At 42.6% G+C, this 23,271-nt stretch overlaps 1 protein-coding gene across 1 annotated transcript in view; it reads right to left on the bottom strand.

Annotated features, from left to right (window-relative positions):
* Positions 1-110: 110 nt before the first annotated feature.
* Positions 111-23,271, bottom strand: part of LOC111673250 (formin-like) — a 38,913-nt gene continuing 15,752 nt past the window's right edge. The window contains exons 8-18 of the mRNA XM_087169789.1: positions 20,760-20,821; positions 20,441-20,529; positions 19,416-19,545; positions 19,125-19,271; positions 18,936-18,995; positions 18,733-18,853; positions 12,450-12,542; positions 6,790-6,841; positions 2,140-2,289; positions 377-458; positions 111-294 (exon numbers count right to left, since the gene is read on the bottom strand). Coding sequence (XP_087025915.1) covers positions 250-294; positions 377-458; positions 2,140-2,289; positions 6,790-6,841; positions 12,450-12,542; positions 18,733-18,853; positions 18,936-18,995; positions 19,125-19,271; positions 19,416-19,545; positions 20,441-20,529; positions 20,760-20,821 — 1,031 coding nt within the window. The 3' untranslated portion in view covers positions 111-249. The remainder of the gene's footprint in view (positions 295-376; positions 459-2,139; positions 2,290-6,789; positions 6,842-12,449; positions 12,543-18,732; positions 18,854-18,935; positions 18,996-19,124; positions 19,272-19,415; positions 19,546-20,440; positions 20,530-20,759; positions 20,822-23,271) is intronic.

Consider the following 23,271-nt stretch of genomic DNA (forward strand, 5'->3'; position numbering starts at 1 on the left):
TAGCCTTTAAGACTCTCATCACTTCGGCTGTGTCAGCCGTGCAGCCTCGGCACAGGAGTTTTTTTCCAAAAAGGCTGGACATGAGGGCCTGTCTCTTATACACATCTGGTTTTACTGTGAGTTCGTACGGGGCACGGAGGGCAGTCCAGTGTTGTTGAGGCAGGTGGTTTAATGACGGAGCGATAAGGCCTGCGCACTTTCTTACCTCCGCCTCTCATCGTTCCTTCTTCTGCTTCGTCACTTGTCATTTCAGCTGGAGGACACGCTGGATTCCTTCTGCCGCAGCCTTTCTTTCTGTTGGCACAAAAATGAAGTGTACTGATTTCGGTGCTGACACAAGAAAATAACAGCAGCTTTCAGGAAACTCAGTTCTTACCAGACTATTGGCATTGATCTTCTTGGTTTCAACCCTCTTCTCCGCTGTGATCTTCTTGATGTTTTCTTGAGCTTCCTTCAACCTATGGGGGGAAAAAAATGTGACATTTGCAGGCTTTTTAAAACTAGAAGTTCACACTGAAAGCTCTGGTGTAAATTGTGAAAACAATATAAAGTCCGTAGCCTCTCATCACTGTATCCTTGTGAAGTTGTTTGTAAGAGCATGACATTTACGTATATCCCTAGGGCACCCGGTCATGGACACACAAACAGACACACACACGCACACACACACAGATCCTCTCAGGAGTTTGCGGTCAGTGAAAGCCCCATAAGTGGGAAGCAGTAGAGAATGACAGTGGGTTGATGAGATAATGAGGCAGCCTTTAAAAAACACTTGGCTTTTATGAGTGCACAAACAGTATTTAAAATAAAGTTAATTGTACATAAGCACAGTCAGCTGTGAGTAATGTGGGACACGATTACCTAGTAAACAATTAAGAGAGAGCACATGGATCTGTGGCAGGACGGGGAGAACATTAACTCCTGACACGGAGGCTCAGTTCAAGTGTGAGCGCAGATTCGCGATACGACTACTTCAGAGTACTTAACACATAACAACAAAATGACCACGAAGCTCGGCTGGACATCATCGCCGGCTTCTTTCACTGCCTCAGTCTCATGCAGGCTCTGCACGTGCAGCTCTCCAGCAACGTCCAGCATCATGACAGTGTTTATCAGTTTTCCCATAACGCGTAGCCTTTAAATGACCACAGGCTCCCGTCCACTCGCTAGTAAAGCCAGGGAGCCGCCAGGAGGGTCTGCCGTCCCTCAGTGGAATGCCCCCCCACCTCCACCTCAGGTCAGAGGAAAACATCATAAATTCAGGCTACTCTCGCTTGCCTCCTCTTTGATGCCCCCCCCCCTTTACTCTAATTACACCCCAGCATCTGAGCATCACCCTCGCGCAATTACCGCTAATTTGACCTGATGTCCAGAGGTGTTAACCATCCATCCAAAGGCGACATGAGACGAGAAGTCTAACTCGAGGATGAGATGGTAAAGCCTTACTTTATTAGCAAAGTTAGTGTTTTGCAGCGGTGAATCCACGGACCGGGAAAAAGTACCTCACACAAATCTTTCTGCCAGACATTGAGGGTACAGAACTTACAATTTTCATGTAATCAAACACAGTTTCCGTATTATCTGTAGATAGCACGTTTTCAGCGAATAGCCACTCGATGTGTTTACGTTGTGTAATTACCTCTCCGTACATTATTTTACGGTGACACCCTGGATTCCAACCACCCTCACATGAAACAATACATGTATGTAATGCAGCCTTGTTTTTAATTTCATCTCTGATGTCAGCCTCTTTCAGGTTTCTGTTCACTCTCCTGATGATGAATGAAGTTACTGCTAATGCAAAAGAGCACTTCCTACAACTGCTGCTTCACATTAAAAGCCTTTAACTGGTAAAGAATGGGGGGGGGGGGGCTTTTATTATTGACAGACTTCTTTGTTACACAACTTCTCCTTTGGCATATGTCTGCACTGTAAACAGATACACCGGCTTTTGTTTAGCAGGTAACTGCAATGTTCAACCACACTCGCTGTTACCACTGTAATGACGGACGTCATCCAATCAAATGAAACCAGCTTCTGACATGTCAGGCTTTTACCGAAGATACCAGTCGGGTTTTCATGACCCTCGCCGGACAGAGTAAGAGAAAAACAGAGCAATCTCACCAGAATCCAACTCACCTCTCCTTGGAGATGTTCTTGTTTTGTCGTATCCAGGTGTTCTTGAAGTCATTGCAAAACTCGTACCAGAGCATAAAGACGTGACTCGGGGCCACTTCTTTCTCCCCGGCTTTTGGCTTAGAACCAAAGTAGCTCACCATGTCCTGGAAACTGTAGGGGAAAAAAAAGAAACAATGCATAAATAGTGCTGTCTTATCACATATAAAAATAATATCAGAGATACTGTAAGTTAATAGCATGTTTCAGTGGACTACTCTAGATTGAAAAGCTGTAAACAAGAAACACAGACAAAATACAGGCACAGCACACACACACACAAAATGATGGATGGATGGAGAGTGAGACCAAGAGGCCAGAAACAGAGCTGGAAGCAGAGTGTCCACCCTGCTGGGCGACGGGGGAGAGCCAGTAGCAGTGGCTCCATTATCACATTGACCTCCACAGCCTGCAGGGGGAAGACTGCCAGAGGAGACGGAGACAAGCCAAGACCAGGCTGCTCGCTCCTCCAGACACAGCAACACGCAAACACACAAAGACACACACATATACACACACCACCACTGTGAACTCACACCTACAGCTCCAGGAACGTATTTACTGGCAGACAATCAAAGATATGAATATGATAAGATAAATGCACATGTGAACTCACTCAGACAGCTGTGCACACAATCAAAAAAAAACAAACAAAAAAAACATCGTGAAACATCAGCTCTGTGTGAATAAACAGATTCTGGATATTCTGTTTTCTGTTCACTGGGCCAGATTGCTGCACTGTTGTAGGCCTAATTCAATTGTAACCAAACCTGAACTCTTTGCGAGGCTCTCAGCAGCACACACAAGGCATGAAAAGCGGCCTGCTGCTTCAGATTCCCTCCCTAACCTAAACATGAAAGACATTTTCTAGCCGTGCCTGTCAAAGGGTTGATAAAAGGGGGCTATGATTCAAGGGATGCTCCCTGTCCCATTGACACCCAGATAGGCTCTGACCTCCAGATGCTAGGTGGCTTTTTGCGACGCTAATCTAAGACATGCTGATGTTGTGTGAAATGGTGCAATATGCTGCCCAGACGGCCTGCTAAAAGCTGGGGGGAGAGAGAGAGAAAAAAAAGGGATTCTGCTTCCCATTTCCCAAGGATGCGTCATTTCGCTGGGATGCTCAAAAAAAGAAAAAAGAAAAGGAGAGCGCTGTAGATCATCCTGTACACTACAGAAGAAATCAGAGGCTTAGATTGACCAAACAGACGAGCCGTCGCAGGTAGCTTTGTTGCAGCCGGCCTTGTCTGGCATGATGAACAGGATCTCTTCTCCATCAGCTCCTCTCCTGACCCTGGGTCATTATGTCAAAGCATGCACAAATCAAGCAACAAGCTTTTCCTTTTAGCCTCCTGAGCATATGCAACAAGCAGATACACAACGCTTCACTCAAAACAGATGCAAACACACTCACACATGCGAGTTTACCTAGAAAACATAAACAAAATCAAGCGGAACCGAGTTCGTTTGCGAGCGCAGAACAATTACACTCGTGCACACATGCACAAACACAAACCCCCCTACACTTCTGTAATCCACGCTATGATGCCATTGCCGTGAGAGGGTTTACTGCGGCACCCACAGCCAGCATTCCTCACTGACAGCTATAAAAAAAGACCCATTACAAAACCATGAGCAGCCGTGAGAATCAGGGAAATATTTGGACAAGCAACTCTGCATTCCTTTGTTTCCCCAGTAAAAAGATTACAGAAGTAAACTGCATGTTGTCGGCTGAGTCCGCGGAGGCACCAAGCCCTTTTGTGCCATTGCTGTCATTTAATGCCAGAGAAGAATGATATACCAGCTAGCATCTATGAAACCATAACTGCACGGTGACTGTAGTGGAGGCAGCTGGGCCAAATGAAATTGAGCATGATGTGGGAGAAGAGAACTTAATGAGACGGAACTGAGGACAGAACCAGAAAACCTCAGTGGAACCCGAACATGAAGCAGACAAATTAGGACTGCATGTTGAGGAAAAGGCTTGGGTGCTCGTCATGCCCGGAGCCCCAGATAATGTTTTACAAAAAGGGAAAAAACAGAAATGAACTTGATGGAGTTTTCTTTCTCATTAGAATGATGCTGGCGTTTACAGTTAAAATGTCACGCCATACAGTCGGTGTACAGTACAGTTGTCCAAATGAACAATTGGAGGCAAACCATGATTAAAAATGAGCTTTTTAAGTTGTTGTTTTCCATGTGTGAAACATTCCTCTTGTCATGCATAAGGTCACTGCACTAAGAGCGATTGAAATATTTTATAAGTGATTTCACACACATTTGACATATATATTTAATATGTATCAATACTGGAATAAGGGGTCTAGAGCATAGAATGTATATAAAGATGGACATAGCCTCCATGGCGTCACTCATAGGTTTCCGAGGAGTGATTTTGAAGCTGAGAGTGGGCTGCTCTGCCGTCGCTATCTTGGCAGTGCCTGATTCCGCCCCTTACTCCCGGCTAATCCAAAAATGTGGGGCAGGTGTGGAGCCCAGACTTCGGTGCATGCCGGTTTGTGGTAAGCATGCCCTAAAACAACCTGTCACTCAAAGCAGCGTACTTTTTAAAAATAAAACAAACAGCGACACAACTTTGCCTGAATAAAGTAAGTCCAGTTTATATCAGCAAATTTCTGAGTCCAGTCCATTTTATTAATGAAGCCCAAATTCACAATTATTTCAATAAGGAGTTACTTTCAACTTTTGGTACTTGATGGTAGAGCTCACGAACACACACACACACACACACACACACACACACACACACACACACACACACACACTTTATCATCAGCCAATGATGATCACCCTTCACACAATTTATCAATAAGTTGGTTGACGGAAAAATTAATTTTCCAAGTTAAATTCTTTTGTGTGAAACTGTCATTGACATTCGTCACTATTTTATCAAATTTTTTACGATTAACTGAGAAAATAATCAGCAGATTCATCAATAGAATAGTTGCAGCCCTGTTTGACAGTTGTCAATACTCTGTGCTATCGAAACATTTTAGAAACCAAAAAGTGCTGAGGTTCAATACCCAGCTGTTATTCTTGTCCATATCCTGATGTTGATTCATACTCACCCTGCCCCACTAACTGCTGGTTAACTTCGACTCACAGGCGTCTAAACTCACTGACTCTTCATGAGGCCGAGGTCTTAGGCAGCACGCGGGATGTGCTGTCTATTTCCTTTATTAACACACAGCCATAATACTGTTGCCACTGCTGCTGCTGTTGTGTGTTTGTATGAGGATCCCTCATCCAGCGCAGATGTGAGAGCCCACCCAGGGCCCGGTGAGCCCGCTGACGCCCATATTCATCAACGGCGTGTCACTTTTATGAGGTGGCTCTGTGGGAACCTGAGAAAGAGCCCCCCACCCTTCTTTCCTCCTGCTCTACCTAGCGCCAGTCAGCCAGCCCCTGTCTTTAGATGAAATTAAAGGAAAACTTCATTAAAAGGCAAAGGTGCTGTCAGCTGCGGGGCCCTTTTGATCAATATCCCCCTCCAAGTTCAACGCCTTCATTACAGTGGTGTCACTCACACTCACACATACCCACACACGCGCACACACAGACACGTCCAGTGGGATAGGTGAGGGCGGGGGTGACGGACCAGGACAGAGAGTGCGAGGTGCTTGGCTTAAAAACAGCAACATGAAACAGAAACAGTTTGGAACCATCTCGCTGAGTTATAGTGTTGTCCAAAGCAATGAACTTCCTAATTGTTTATAGTTTCCATTTTCTTGCGACCGGCGTCTTTCACTTTCTCCTTTACGTGCGTTCGTGATTTATTTTGGAAGTGGCAGAGTTACGGTATAAAGCAAACAATCCTGCTCTCTATCCAAACAAGGCAAAAATAATCTATTTGCTTTGTTTGTCTGCACCACCATCTTTTTCCAATATGAAATGTTCCAGATATGATTTCCCTCGGACAGCGAGCTCAGCGGCTGCCAGTGTGTCTTATGCCTATAAATCAGATACCTCTCAGAAAACTCTCGGGAGTCTCCTGCACAAAACATGGCAGATAAGAATGATAGGAACTGCAGGGGAGGAAGCACAGGGTGTTCAGGCTTAAAATACAGTATGCTACACATTACTGTGGTGTGTGGAAAGTCGCTGCCGTTTCTGTTAAGGATTTGTATCTTTTATATTTGTCTTTAGACAAAATTACAAAAGACGTAGACATTAGCACAGATGCATTTAATACTCAAAATATCTCCTTGTGCATATATAAAACTGTGTTAAATCTTTCTGAGTAAATCACTTCCTCCCATACCTTTCCAGTCAGAGTTGGACTGTTTCACCAAAGCAGTAAAACCATGATACTGAGAAGCCCCTACATCTTACCAGAAACTTAAACAGCTGCTACTAATAACTGTATACAACTATACAAATGGCAAACATTAGCGCTGTCAGATACCAGCCATGTTATCTATGTGAAGCATGCCAAATAACGCAACACTGCAATGTGACGTTTGCAATCCATAACACTTGGCAAAATTCCCTCGTTGAAGGATGAAATCCACAAATATTTTCTGTCCAAACACGATATTTCATTCAGAATTTTAAATGCGTCTCGACGTGGGTTTGTTAAAGTTGGTCTCCTACCGTTTCTGTGCCGAACCGAGCCGGTCCTCTTCAGCGGAGTGATCCTTTTGAGCTGTAAAAAAGAGAAAATGTCAGATTAAGATGGATTATGGGACGTATTATGGGGCTTTTGGTGACATAGATAACCGAATGTTTCAGATGACAGCTACTGAAAACTGATCCCAGGTCACCGGTGGAGTCCAGAGGGGGGCGCTGTGTTTGTCAGCCGTTTTTAGAGTTGTCAAGTGAGGAGAGAAGAAGAAGGGCTCTGGGTTGAGATGTCACTGACACAGTGAGCATGTTATCCAAGTGACAGTTAAGCACATTGTAAAGTTTGACATGCTTCTGTGTGTTGACGCATGAGAGTGTGAGCCGGTGACGCCTGGGCTCGGGGCGGGGAGCGGTGGTCTGTTTGCGGAGGTGTGTGTTTATATGTGTGTGTCGACATACATGTGCATGTTCTGAGCAGAGCTGAAGCAGGGGCGCAGGGTTGAACAGAGAGGCTTGGGAACTGGAGGCTCCTGTGGACTCCTGCCATGTAAAAGTGTCTAAATGCAAGGCAGATGTGTGCGGCGGGCCAGGCCGAGGTGCAAGAATTTATCTAGGGCCAGAGAGTGCCTGTGATCTCAGATTTATTGCATTTTTCCAGATTCATCCTTTTTACAATGATGGGGGACCTTTCCTACTTGAAGATTTAAGAGGGGGGAGTCTCCAAAAAATTGTTCAAAGGCAGGTTTGGGGGTCTTCTGGGAGAAGGTGAGCTTAAGCCTCCGACCAACTACCCTTTTTACTTTTACTTCTTTTTTTTTTTTTACATGTATGTGGGCAAGGGGAAGTTTTTTTACATGTATGAGGTAAACCTAATGAAGGGGGTGGTGGCCATGTCTGGGATAGAGGGACGAGGGGGGAAGAGGAGAGGGGCCGTGACCAATGGCGTTAGTCTCAGTGGGGGTCAGGCTGGCGCCTGATGTACCCCTCTGGTGCGACTGTGCAGAGGTGGCACTGGAGCCAAGACGCTTAAGGAGAGGGAGAGAGAGGGAGAGAGAAAGAGAGAGTGCCCCAGAGTGAGAGGATGTGTGAAGTTTCTCTTCCTCCACTCCCTGTGTAAACATGAAACCAGTAGTCGCTAACTAGAAAGTTATGAGACGTGCATGCTGAGAGGGACAATAAATTAGGGCTTTAAAACTCTGACACACTTTTCCAAACCGCTGCTTTACCTAGCAGCCAGATAACAAAGAGACGGAGAGCGATCTAAGAGGGATGCTGAGGATTTCCATAAAGCATCCTTTTCCATCTCCCTGCACCACTTGTATTTAGGATACAGACAAATCTCTAAGACATCATCAAAAACAGGTTCCTTGGACAGCAGCCATCTGCAAATTTTTACATGGGCTACGTAATTCAGCCATCGGAACAAGTGGAAGTTTGGTTATTGGGTTGTGACTCACTGGCAACAAAAAGGATGTCATGATACACATGATTTTTTACACAAGCTGAGATTAAAAGCAGGAATTTGTTTTCAATTAGTCATGGCGTGTATTCAACACGGAAAATGTGCCCGTAAGAGTATCCCCAGAGGTTTCAAAGAGCTCCTATTAACACAGGAAACAAAAAGGTGCTTGATTAGATGTTGAAACTACTGCAGTCAGATCAGGAACAGCTTCTTTTTTTTTCTTTTTCATGAAACCTTACACTTTTGAATGAGAGAAACAAATTGAACTGGAAATACAAAACCACATTCCAAAAAGTCAGACTAACTATGTAAAATTTTCAAACTTAATACAACACTCAAAAAAAAAAGAAAGAAAAAAAAAAGGGGGGGGGGGTGAATTCCAAAGCGTACGTAGGACTTGGCTTGGAAGAGGAGCAGAAACAATGACGAGACGAGGCCTAACAGAAGGGTTCAATGGCTTTCTGAGATGTCCCCTGTTAGATCCGGGAGAGATCACACAGGCAAGTTTAAGAGAGAGTGCGGGGCGTTCAGGTTCACCTGCAGGCCCTGCTGCGAGCCTCTCTGCAGCCTGGGTTATGGGTCAGTGCCACTCAGAAACACAACTCTCACTGCAAAGTTCTGTCTCTATCTGTTCATTCTCTGTTATTCTTTGATCCTCGGGTATGAGGACGAAGCACAGTTTTCCAAGGCTTCTGATGCTGCATTCCTCCACACTATTTCCTAACAGTTAATTTTCGATATCTAAAATCATGTGTCAAACACATGTATCTGTGGTCAGCCCTCCTGAGCATGTACCTGGGTGAGAAATTCACTCATTCACTGATGAGTCAGAGTTTAAGAGCCTCAGCCGCTCTTTGATGTGAGAACTGTTGCTTTGTTTTTGCCTTTTGAAGTCATGGAATCATCATGAACGATGATTACACACCGCTCCTCCCAAAGCACGGGCCGCAGCTCGACAATTCTGTTCATGAAGGAAAGGTTTACAAGTATTCCGCTGGAAAGTTAAAGTTCAAGATGTGCCTTTGCAAACCAATGGCATTTTGTAGCCAGTGGCAGCCACAGTGGTTTTCAAAGCTTTCAGATATTGTGCGACACTGGTCACAGCTCAAAGGAAATATTTTGCACTCAGAAGTACAGTAGTCAGGGCGCATAAACTAACTACAACAATGTCACGCCGCATTTCCATTTCAAGAGTACATAATCCCAGCACAGACTGGATGCACTGACAATCATCTTTTTAGGGATTGTACTGCAGACATGGACAGAAACATATGGCTACAATCTCCTGGTGAGACTGTTGTATAGAAAAGATCTATTGTTTCACTAACATTTAATGACAGCAACTTGTTGCATGATAGGGGCTCTTGACTTGACACTATGTAAAAACATTCGTCTTTCACTACATAAAAAGACATAAAGAGATGGTTTGTCCAGATTACACAGTGATGTTTATTCATGCAGATATTATGGTTTGCCTTGGAGATGTCTGCTGTTGTCTGAATATAGTGGAAATTTCTTTGTGGTGCTCACAATGTTGACAAATTACATCTACATCTGTAGTAAATCTTTCTACAACAGGGTGTATTTTTTAGGACTGCAACTAATGGTTATTTTCATTGATAATTAACCTTTTTTTTTTTTTTTTTTTTTTTACAAAATATCATTAAATAGTGGAAATTACCAACAGAGCCAAAGGTCTTCAAATTTTATTTTGTTGGATTACCTGTCCATTTAAAAAAAAAAGAAGAAAAAAGAAAAAGGCAATTTATGGTTTGACCACAAATGTCTATCTGTAAATCACTGTCATAATTACTCTGGATCAAAGACCTCAATTTTCATTAGAACTGAGAAAATAGTCCCTCTGAACACTGCAGTTCCTGCATTATCCAGACTAAATGCAACACTTACTGGAAAGAAATGTTGCTGTTTTAATTTTTTTTATTTGTTTTTAATTTAATTCTTAGGGTTTTGAATACCACAGATTCCATTCACCTCCATTGTTTTGAGCAGAAATGTCAAAGGCTGATACAAATCTGAACAAATAAGACCAAAACTATTTGGATGGTTTTAAATGACTGAAAGTGAGATTTTTTATTTTTATTTTTTGGTAATTTGGATAACTGACCCTTTAACATTTCAGAGGTTTCTAGACTTTGACCTACACTGACCTTTTGATTTCATGTCCAGAGGCTGCAGCACAAAAACAAATAGTCATATTCTCTGTGTTTAATATCTACACACTGGATATTCAGTAAAACAGAACAAACGCAATGCAAGGAGCGAAACGGACCATGGACCATGTTTTTGGGCCACACGCAAATTTCAAAATTGGCACCAACAAATGTGCGGGTATTTTGACCAGCAACCGAGTGTCAAAATCAACAAAAGGCAAAAGACAAGTAACTGCGAGAAACTCATATCATCCTCCAACCTGTTGCACTGAAAAACACCCGTCCAGATGTGTTTATCAAGAACAGTAACAATAGTTTATATTTAACATGTGCGTTGGTGATGCTGGGATTTAAAACAGGCAGTGATCCACTTGTGTAGATGTGTGTATGGCACGTGGAGAACACAGAATGGATCATAAACTCTGGCATGTACCTTCGAGCCGTGCTCACTGCTGTTGGGTTCACTGTTGTTGGGTGGTAGAGTTCAGTGAGCATCCAGTGTGTTTTGGCTTTGGTTTAACACTGAATATCGAGGGCAGCTAATTCGCTTTATTTCAGCCTTTGGAGATCTGATGACGTGTCTGCTCTACCCTGCAGACTTCTATTTTTTTTTTTAATGCACAACTGGATCTGGTGATGTGACAGCAGGAGAAAGAGATGGAGCCCTCTGTGGCAAACTTAAGACGTCTTAATGGTATTCACTCAAATACAAAAGAAGGTCTGTGTATAATAAAACTTTGGTGAAATAAGCAGATGGGTGTCTAATAGGCAGCATGGACCATCACTTTAATGATACGTGAGCCGTAACTCATGGAAATGTGTACACAGTCACTTTCAATAGTGAAGCTACCATTGTAGTTGTGTTTAAAAAGTGATGAAGGTTGAAAAGGACTCAGATGTGGTGGGATTCTGTTTGCCCTCATTTCTTCTTCGTCTGTTCATTTCTAAGAAATCTCTTCACCCCAAAGTGCAGTGTGTAGACTTTCCAGTAAGAAGGCACAAATTGAGGATATTTTAGCATAATGTTACGAGTTAAGTGGCAGCTTCTACAACTAAAATATGGGGTGGGAAGGAAGAAAATTAGATGACTTGTGTCTGGGTCAGATCATGGGACAGACGGCGAGATGATCAGAGTGTGTCGGGGAGGCTGTGCTCCCGTCCCGGTGGTCCCCAGACCTGATCCACTGAGGCCGGCCTCTCTTTACAAGGCCGCAGCCAGAGATGTCCCGCCAGCTTTATGGCAGCCGAGAGTACATGAGAACCATGTTAGAGGCAATGTGATCCCTTCTACAGGCCTGTAGACTCCTGTCCTCATGCTGTCTTACAGCGCACTGAGACGCCCTCTCGCAGCAAGAACACAAGACTACACACACACACACGCACGCATGCACGCACGCGCGCACACACACACACACACACACACACACACACATATATATACACACACTAAGAAACAGATCCTGCACCACCCAGATGATTGGCTGACATAGCAAAAAAAAAAACAACAACAAAAAAAGAAAAAACAACGTAATTATTCCTTCCTCTTTTTAAAAGGTCCCACGCTGTGTGTCTGGGTGAAAACGGGGCTTTTCTAGTTCTGTAATCTCGGTTTCATGACCATCTCCTCAGCTGTCCACCTGAATGTTTCATCTTTGAAGTCACTAAGAACTTTCTTAACAACTTTACATGAGTCAGGTCAGCTTCTAAGCAGGACAGAGGGCAAACATCTATCATCGCCACCTGGCAATGAGGACATGAGTGTGTGTCACTATCCATGATTGCATAGTTCTTGCTCTGCACTTGTACGTCAATTGTGCATGAAGATTTTTGCATGAAGATTTTTTTCCAAAAAATATTATGTAAAATGTTTCATCAACTTGATGATAGCTACACAATTAAAAGAACATTTATTTGTCTAAATTCACAGCAGATCTTTGCATCTTTTAGGAGAATATTTTGCTGATTGTATAAGAACAAAATTGACACATATTTCGAACCAACATTCGTCTACAGTATGGCTATGGGAAAAAAAAGAGAAAAATCTAAGCTTCACTCACCTGCTGAGATAAATCCCTCCATCTTCTCCTGGAAGGGCTGGAGGTGTTCCTCTGACGAGTTAGCACAGACCTTGTGCACATCCTTCTCACAAGCTGGAAGAGAGGAGAGTTGTGATAAATGACCCGAAAGGCAGAAACAAAGTGGGAATGAACGATTTGAAGTGGGAAGAAAAATGTAAAAGTCATTTAAGGATATAATTAAAAACTAAGAAAAGTAAAATAAAATTAAGTGAAATAAGTGAGACACGATCAATTGAAACAAGCGTGACCTGTTTTAAAAATGTGAGAAATGATCATTACAATAAAAAAAGGATAAAATATGTAACTTTATTATCTCATTCAAAAAAAAAAAAACAGATTTTATTTGATATATTCTATATTGTTGTTATCTTCTCTTTCTGTAATTCTCTCCTTTCTTTTTTAAAGTGTATTGAGACATGATGTGGGACACACTCTGCTACTTAAATGAATAAAAAATGAGGACAGCAATTGGAGGAGACAAAAGTGGTTTTAACACAAGGGCTAAAAAAGGAAGTTTCAGTTAAAGTGTAAACACTGTGCGCTTTCAATTGGAATGTTAACATGACATTTCCTTTGTATTTGGTTATGTAGTTCCTCTTTTTCCCCCTTGGTGCAGAGCATCCCATGGTTTACATATCAATAATACTTTTAAATGCCCCCCCGTCCACAATATGTCCGAATGTCAACTACAGCGGACAATAACGTTGTGTTGTATTGCAGTGTATTCAGCGCCGTCGGTAGATGTGAGTGCAGCAGATGTATTTGCTGTTTGTGGATTGGTTTTACTTTGCGGTGCCAAATGACCCAACTCACACGAGCTCAGGGAAAACAGGCGTAACTGAACGTGTTCCAGCCGAACCTTCCCCATTTCCTCTGCAACTGTAAGCCTGCGTTACTCTACACACAGACGCCTGGTGAAAGAAGTTTGCCACATTCCTCCAACCTGTAAGTCATTAATGGCTGCAATAAAAACCTTAACTTGCTTATGACTGCATAGCTAAATTGTTCTGCATCACAACAAGAGCATTAACAGGTCTGGCCGCTGTCTCACTTCACTGCGTCGCTGCTTTTAGATCTGGGTTTGGCTCTCACATGTTTGCATGTGGAGTCGCTGCACCTGCAGCTCGGTAAAATCACTCTATGGCATCTTTTATTTATTGGATGTCTTAATAAATCAGGAAACACGAGGCCTGAGCATTAAAAGTGAGGAATAACTGCATACAGCCTCACAGTCTGGATTCCAGGACACTTTCTAAATTGAAGGATAGTGAGAACCAGCACTTATCAAAATAAAAAACAGAAATCAGCAACCATACAAACATGACAACCAAAATATCCTGTTTGGAGAAACCATGTTTCCTTACCAGAAATCCCCCCAACTCAAAAGGACCCATTAAAACAGTGTTTAAAACAGCGAGTCTACAATTTAGAGGCGGCTCTCTTCCAAATGTGGTCCAGACAGCAAAGGCCGCAAGGAGGAAGCCCACAAAAACACAGCAGCTGTAAAGAATAAAAACTAAAAGCTCCGGTTTGAGACATTGTCTTGGAGTGATAATACATTTTTTAGAGCAGTGCATTCAGAAGTAGGATTCTCCTGTATCGGGCTAGATGCAAGGCCTTAAAACTTAAGGACCTTGGCTAGAGAAATTTAATGTTTTTTTTTTTGTTTTTTTTTGCCACAAATGAAACCAAAATGTGTTAATGGAGCAGTGAATGTTAAAATGGTTTAGTATCCTTCGCACAAACAGCCCCATAAATTTTGATGGGTCAAACCAAGCGAAATCAGATTCAGCTAAAGAGAAAGTTGTTGCTCTATTATGTTTACATTGCCATCCATTTAAAGTATTTAAAAGTATTCTTAAGTATATCACTTTCGGAAAATTTTTGTAGAAGTTTTTACTAAATGTTTGTATTAAAGTAATTGTGTATTAATATTTCAATGTTTTTTTTATTTTCTGTTTTGTGTATTCCTTAAAATTTGAGTGTAAGTAACAAGAGTGTAATTCTGACGTAGAATTCCTTTCACAGGCTTAGTCACATTTACGTAAAAATGCAAGTCAAAATCATCATCAGTCTATGTATATCTCAAGAGGCCCTCTGATTTCTTAGAACCGTAATCTTAGATAGAAACTGAATCAGCTATAACTCTGTTACGGATATCTGAAACTCCATTCTATCTGCTGCATTGAACAACCTTTGTTACCACAGTAAATACTGTAATTGCATTATAATTTGTGTCAATAAAGAAGTTGTTGAATCAAATAATTTAAACTAAAAGAAAAAATTAAATAATAATAATATCTGAAATGCAGATATAGTACGAATAGTCATCATATAATTAATAAACTGTAACAAAACATATATCTATCTTCAATCAGAGACTGAATGGAAGTCAATCATGGTTTTGTCTTACTCATCATCAGAATTTATATTTTGACTAATCAGACCTGAACAATGCATTAAGGACTTATACTACAATTAGTAATAAAATATAAGAAATAAATTACCATTCTAAAATACATATACACAAATTGACTTTTCAGGTAACAAATTACAGATACCTATAATAAACATTTTTAACTATGCAGTAAGTCATATGCTGTTATACATTTTTTTTTTACTATTATTTTTACTACAAATATCTAATAATACAAACTTTATCACCCCTATTTGTTAACTGTTAAAATAGCTTGTCATGCGTTTTGTCATGGGAACAATTCTGACCAGTAATTTCGGTATAACAGGATATCATGTAGTGGCTTTGCTATTTGTGATCAGCAAGGGGGAAACACAAACCTGATTGTTCATTTTACGGCAAGATTAGCTACAATGCCGTGACTCTGAGCTGCTGGTGGCACAGTTTGCACCATCAGACACTCTGTCCAGTCATGCAGCCACAGGGGACTAGTTTCCCAACACAGACAGACAGGATAATGATGGGAGACAGAGCTCTGATCACTAATGGCCTTCCACTATTACTACAAGGGTAAAACAGATGAGATTACAGGCAGTGGACTCAGCACCTTTAGAAGTGGGGCGCTAAAGAGACATTATTCAAATGATTGAAAAAAGATCATTTGTGTATGGCTGTAAATCACTTGTTAAAGCAGTGTCTTGATGGGCATTAATTGGACATGATTGATTGATAGGAGCTCGCTCTATCTATCTATCTATCTATCTATCTATCTATCTATCTATCTATCTATCTATCTATCTATCTATCTTATATCTCTGAGGGAACACAGAAGACATCACATGTGAATGGGAGAGAGTCGACCGGCCTTTGCATAATATGAGGGGGCGATGTTGGTGGTGGAGTAAACGGGAAGAAAAACAAACATGAGAACCAGGATTTACGCAGTGTGGTTTGCAAAATGGGAGACTTTCATGTCATTATGTACTGCAGTGAACGAGAGCCCCCCCTGCAGCTACCAGGAAATCTCAGCACACCAAAACAATACACAACTGTGTGTGAGGATTGGAGAAGATGCTTGAACAGTGGATGGGGAACCTGTGGAACACCACAAAATGAGAGAACTGGCTGTTTGATTAATGTTTCTGTCTCATAAATGTGGCCATGAGGCCAAGTTCACGATGAAGCATAAACGCTGAGGGAGCAAAGAAATGACAGCAACTACAGGGAGGAAGAGACAGAGAAACAAAGTGTACACAGGTGATTCCTTTTTTTCTTTTTGCTAAAGATCAACTGTCTGCTGAACTGCAATCAGCCGGCAACCAATTCCTGTAGGTCAAATTATCCAGTGAACCTCTCTGAATCCCCGAGGTAAACAACATTTTTACAATATATTTTATATTTCATCAGAGGTTAAACCAGTACAGTGCTCCCGCCAAGGCATATTATAGTTATTTATACCTGGAAAGTGAATTCTCTCACTGATCCCCCAATTATCTCCAGTCCCAGCAGACTGTCAGACGTGCAGCCCTCCTCTCTGTTGGGATGAAGTCTACTAATTCTGCTCTGTGAGGCCAGCCAGGAGACTACCTCAGCAGGAAAAGGTAAGACCTTCCCTCCACTTTCCACTCCTCATAAATCAAACCATATTCCATCAGACTCAAAAACTTCTCCTCAATCTTTGCTGGAGAATAAAGTGCTGACAGGCAGAGACAATAGGCAGAATTTAGAATATGAGGTGAAGCATTACCCTTGTTTAGTTTGAATGCATCAAAATCAAAGAATATCGACAGATCGTGATCAAAATTAAGAGGCGAACTTTCCGACCTTTCATCATTTGCAGCCAAAGTTAACATTATTTTTGTCTTGTTTAGTCAGACGGGCAGTGACAGTGCTTCAGCCCGCTGACTTCACACATGGCCCTTCAAGCTTAGCCTCCGTCATAAAACAGACCTCAGGGTAAAGGCCCTGCCTGAACCTGACATTAAAGGCCATTTAAAATCAGGACACTGTCTGATTTGCCACGGTGATGAATGCCTAACCTGGGCCAGGTCTTCTGTGAAACACTAAACTCCCCTGAGCAGCAAATGAGCTCTGACTGTTTCTTTTTATTTGATCCTATTTCATTCGGTAGCGTCCCTGCCTCTCTGTCAGGCCCAATTATGTGGCAGTTAAAGGGGTCTTTATGTAGGTCCTCACTGGTCTTAAAGCACTGATCTGGAAATGCAACTTCAAGTATGATAAGCAAGTCCTCGTGATGAAGCCAAAGTTGTACAGGATTTCAAAGATAAAGATAATCTTTGGTTTGGGTGCTGGTTTCCAAAACTAACTGCACCACTATACATGATCTGAGACATACACAGAGTGGAATATACTATAAGTCTTTATGGGAGCTGAGAGTCCTACAGTAGGTTTAAGTCCCCGTGGCCTCCCACTCATCCCTCTCAGAGAGCACAGAGAGAGGTCATCACCCTCTCCCCAAACAGGAAGCCCCATCAAAAGAGGATCAAGTTTCTGCACAAGCCAGTGAAGGAGAGGGCAGCCAAGCGGCTGGGGACCCGCTCCTGAGCATCACTGTTGACTTGACGCTGCGCGCACACACGCATGCAGGAAAGTGCAGACAGTCATTTCGTTTGCGCTCGTGAGTGTGAATTAAAAATGCAGTACACCGATTTGTATGTTAGAAGCACCCATGAATCCACATAGAGAAATCCCGTCAGGAGGAGTGGGGGGTGAAGCTAGGAGAGATGAATTTCTGACTGCCAGCACCAAGTCTCCTGACCTTTGACCCGAGGCTGGAGGGCAAGACACAGCCAAGAGCTGCAGTCGCCACCTCAGGATCAGGTGAGGGGCAGACGGCCTCGCTTGCCTCAGTCAATTCAAAGTGTGATTCAGTGTTAGCTTCTCTGTGTCAGACACAATGTGGATGGAAGCGATCTGTGTTAGCGTTATAATTAAGACCAGTTGCTCTCTTTAGGCTGGTTTATAATAGCCAGGCATAAATATTTATTCCTGGCGGCTGGAGAGGATAAAAATGGCGGGAGTCATAGGTGGAACTCACCAAACATCCAGAATCCAACGCTCGCCCTGTGATGCTAATACCCCCGAGGACTACTGTGCCAGACTGTGCTGCAGCAGAGATCAAATACGAGGGCCCTTATGTTGCATTTATTGTCTTCAGGTCTTCCATTTTTCCTAATAAATGAGTGACAGCTTGAGGTGGGTCTGGGTACTTTAGTAGACTCTTTGTATTTTTCCCCCGGGTCAGAGAAGAGAGGGCTTTAACAGCGATCTAAAAAACGTAGGGGAGAGCTTTGGAGCATATCTAATTGCTTTCATATGCCGTATTATTGGTTGATTTAAATAACCACAGACACCAGGGGCACTGGGGGGCATCGCCTTTAACCTCCGCATGGCCCTGGCCAAGACTGACTGGCTGGATTGTTGCGTTACCGAGTGGCTCGGCGCCCGCGACACTTCAGAGCACTTCAGAACAGAACACCAAAAGTGTGTTTATCAGCCAGTTGTCACTCTGATCTTTCCTCAATGAGCTGGAATTTGCTTTTTTGGGTAAAGAAATGAAGATGCTTCGTCGTTGCGGTGTTACGACGACATGGATGTTAAGATACAATGTCTGGAAACTAGGAAATACTGCCTCAGGCCAAACCAAGGTTCTGAACACACCCACAACCCGCTCTGCTCAGGGTAGTAAGAGTGCACAGGATGTACATTTACATTTAAACCGCTCTGGTGAAAGACAGCAATGTCTACAATTACACTGACTGATTCACAATGAAATTAAAATGACCTGAGCAAAGAAATACCCTCATACAGCAGGTTATGTCCTACCAGTTAGATCTCTCTTCAGCTTCCTGATGTCCTTGGTGATGTCTTCAAACTTAACCTGAGCAGCCTGGAACAAATCCTGGGGCTCTGGCAAAGGGAACACACTCTTCTCTGTACCGGCATGCTGAAACATAAAATGTGAATGTGTTGAGAGGCAGACGTTTGAAGAGTCTACCATTTTGTTCTTTTGTTTGGCATTACTTTACCTCGTCAAAGTTACGTAGGTAGTATAAAACCACATAATCCACCAGATTGATACGATTGTCCTGAGGAAGAAATAACTGACGTTATCCACCCATATATCACTGTCATTGTGTGAGTTTACTTAGCTAATATTAACAGGAAATTACGCCAATTTGGTAAGATTTTAAGTGTAAAGTTATAAGATGTGTTACCCTGCTCTTGACATCCTTTAGTTTGGGGAGGATCTCCAGTCCAAAGCCATCAGCTTGACCTCTTGTCCTGTTCCCTCCATTCATATAATTCCCAAAGGCCAGAACGAGACCCATTATATCCCGCAATCTGTCGCATTCTAGCAGCTCCTGACACACACACAGACACACACACACACAGACACACACACACACACACACACACACACACACACACACAGGCATTGAGTGAGTTAACCTTCACGTAACTTAATGACACTTTTCAGGAGCAGTTAGTTGATGTGATGTTCTTACTTTGCTGACATTGGAGATAATCTCCACCTTGCGACGGATGGAGGAGATAGTATCGAGAAACACTGACTGGAAGATGATGCAGTGGGCCCGGCCAGCAAAATCAGGAATCTGGGACAGCTCATAGAGAAACCTGGAAAACAAAAGGGGAGGATGAGCGCAGGGAGGAGGATGGGGTGTGATGTGTTATGACAGAATTAAACAAAATGTCTAACAGGAAGAACTATTTCAGGGCCTTGGCAGGCCGAGCGTCCCCACGCAGGCCGGCTGAGTCAGTGTTGGTGCTCACAGGCAGGCAGCGGCAGCTGATAGTCATGAGCGGCGCTGCTCGGCTGGGTTTGAGAGGTCCACGGGGTCGGGGTGGAGGGAAAGCGGCGAGCGGCGCACAGAGACTGATCAAAGGTAGCTCTGGCCTGATGCAGGATGACTTGTGTAAACAGTGCCGTGTCGGAGGGGAGCGGAGCGGTAACATCCTGTGTGATTAGGCCCTGCTGATGGAGGTAGACACTGAGTAGGGATGACTCAGGCAGCCTTAGTGACAGCTCTGGTCAAACATGGAAATAGGAAGGCCAGGCTGAGCGGCACCGCTGAGTCCAGGCCTCGTTAACCGGCCCGGACTACTTAACCCTGACAGGAACTACTGATGTTCATTAAAGTATATGTTTGCCCACGTACAGTTGTGGAAGATTATATTAAGAATATAGATGTTGATTTGAGTTGGCCTCTTCCATAATATTCAGTATATAACATAAACTGTATGTTTATGGTTTAATTTGTTTGACCAATAATTCATTCAATAATTAATTACTAATGATTATATATATTTTGTATTGCACAAATATGACCAAATGTGTTCTGTGAAATCTGAGAAACCGATGCTAATTCATTTAATTTAGCTAACTTAACAGTTGCAATATCATGCACATCAATACAGACAGAACTAAACTCAATTCATCTCACCTTAATTTCTCTAATATATACAACACAGGAACATAAAATGTTGGAACTCATGGTGGAAGTGATCTTACTGTTCAGGTTTGTCCAACAGTTTGATTTCATCTTCTTTGGACTTCTCATAATGTCTCATTATCTTGTCCATCTCGTCAGTGGTTGCCCTCTGTCAAGAGTCACAACACACAGTCCACAATCAAGGCTGACAGGTAAATATGTTCAGTAAAATAATGACACACAGTAGAAATCTAGATGCTAAATAACAAAAATGATTTGCACTGATAAAAATCCACACACTCATTAGCAATCAAAGCTTTTATCTCCTTTCTTTAAAGCCTCATCCACCTCACTACTTTTTTCACTATAATGCCACCCAGACTTCTCCTTCATACTTACATTTTCATATAAAGCCTCAATGGTCTCCAAGTCCACCACAGAGTTATCCACAGTAAGAACCGCTGGAACAGTAAAGATCTTCATTATAAACAGTCAGTCTTATAAATGGATAAGATCTTGGCCAAAGCATGCTGCCTTTCAAGTGCTGCCAGTACTTGAAGAACAAACTTGTTTTCCTGTCTTGGGGATGTAAAGTCATGACAGTACTCATGCCCTGTAATTTTGTTAAACACTGGCTAATAGAACATTATATTTGTGGTAAACTGTATGTAAGACATATTATATATTGTAGCAGAATTAAATAGTAGTGGCCAAACCAGAAAATATTTGACAAAAAAAATCAAGGGGCTACTTGCTTCTGCGCAGGACCTGCACCAAAAACCAAAACACATCAGTTAATTACCATGTAGAATTATACAACTAATTTAGAATATTAGCTTGAGGTGGTGAAGCTGGAAGTGTGGCCAGGCTGTGGGGGCAGAGATATGTGGGGCAGACTGGGTTTCAGACCAAGATGGGTGAAACATGCCTCTCCTTCCCCCTGAAGAAAGCAGATGAACTGTGGCTCAAAACAGAAAGCTTAAAATTGCTTAACCGCTCTGACCACATTTAGAACCATCACAGCCGACTGTAATTATTTTTATAGAGAGGTGAGCAGAGTGAGAAACAGAGAACGCAGGAGGAGAGAGTGAAAGAAAGAGAGAGAGAGAGAGAGAGAGAGAGAGAGAGAAGGGTATATAAATGCTGGCAGAGATCATGATTTAGACACTTTCACCTACAGGCTGCATGTTTGTTTAGCTTTACTCAAACACTAAAAACCAAAGTGCGCTTGGAGGGCAGAATGCAGAGGACACCACGAAGAGAGAAAGTGACTCCTGTTCTGTGTCTGAGAGGTGTCACAGGTTTACAGCTTAGTGAGGGAGGAGGGGAGGAGAATACGATGGAGGGGGTTGGTGGCTCCAGTGCTCCTGGATCAGCTGACAGTTGCCTGGCTGGTGTCAGCCGAGCAGGGCTGCATGCTACCTACTGTTCTTAAACCAGTCACTCAATGTGACAAACCATCACTATCACCAATTTCAGGATCCCAAAACCAAGAAGAACTGATGCAGTGACAACCACACATTTTAGCTAGGCGTACCTAATAAACTGACAACTGAAAATTTAACTTTTGCTAAATAACAGCCACCACATGACAGTAAAGGGTAAAATGTAGTGTAACAGTAGCACGAGTAGAGAATGGTCAAAGTCACTTACTGACAACAGTCACATGCACAGCAAAATCAAGATTTAAGCTTGCTAACACTGACAATACATTAGCTTCATAACATGTACATTGACATGAAACTGGCTAACTTGCTAAATAGCAAACCACTATAGCCACAAGTGACAATTATGTGATGATGGTAAATGGGAAAACTGGTGTTACAAGGTCAGCTACACAGTAAGTAGCTATTGTTTGCTAACATTAGCCACTATAACTAGTGGTCATACCAGACCAAGTAAGACTGTAGTAAATAAGAATAAAAAGATTTCTTATGAATTAAAGTTAAATAATTAAATTTTTGCTGAAGAAGGTGTTATTGCTTCCTTCTTGCTTTATTGTTTCTCTTATCATGTTAAGTTAAATCCATCCATCCATTAGCTATTAGCTTATTCTTAAAGCGTCGTGGGTGGACTGGATATGGAGCCAGTGTATCACAGGGCTGAAATATAGAGACAAAACAACCATTCATAACTATGGGCATTTTAGGATTGCCAATTAACCTAATTGGATTGGGGGAGGAAGCAGGAGTACCAGGAGAGAACCCCCAGACCCCGGGTTCGAACCCAAAACCTTCTTGCTGTGAGTAACTACTGCACCACCGTGCCGCCCAGATCATGATTTTGTTAATTTTTTTTCGTTCATTTGCTTATTTTTTTAGGATCCCAAGGAGGCTTGAGACAATTTTTTTTTTTTTTTATTTAGAAAAAATTCATGGTGTAAACACTAGAATTTAGAAAAAGTTTCAGGTAAAAAAACAAACAAACACACAAAAAATGCAGTTTTCGGTATCAGCACTACAAGTATCATGTATCGCACAGGCAAATGTAACAATTTGAACAACAACACCGCACTAGTCTTTTCAATCTCATTGCTCCCGGCTAACAAGGTAATACTTTGCATTCTGGTTCCCAGCTGTTCTTGTTGCAGAGAAGCTGTCAATGTGGTCCCAATGTCTGGATCACAGAGAACGCTGGAGGTCCATTTCCTACATCTTATTAGAGTGGATTATTCAGTCCCTCAGCCATGCAGCCGTCAATCACACACCAAAGGGGGGCCTGCTCCACTGTGCACAGGAGCACTCTGATCCGAGGGGAGCCGGATATCTCTCCACACCGACAGATCAAAGCCTGCCTGCCAACCGCCTTACACCCTCTCCTTCCACTTTTCACTCATCGGCTTTGGTGTGGAAGGGCGTGTGTGGTGTGTGTGAACATGTGTATGTGTGTTTGTGTGCGTGTGGTGAGGTGG

This window comes from Seriola lalandi, unplaced genomic scaffold (genome assembly GCF_002814215.2).
Source record: "Seriola lalandi dorsalis isolate HSWRI2012SDOR001 ecotype SW California unplaced genomic scaffold, Sedor1 jcf7180002054915, whole genome shotgun sequence".
Lineage (NCBI taxonomy): Eukaryota > Metazoa > Chordata > Actinopteri > Carangiformes > Carangidae > Seriola > Seriola lalandi.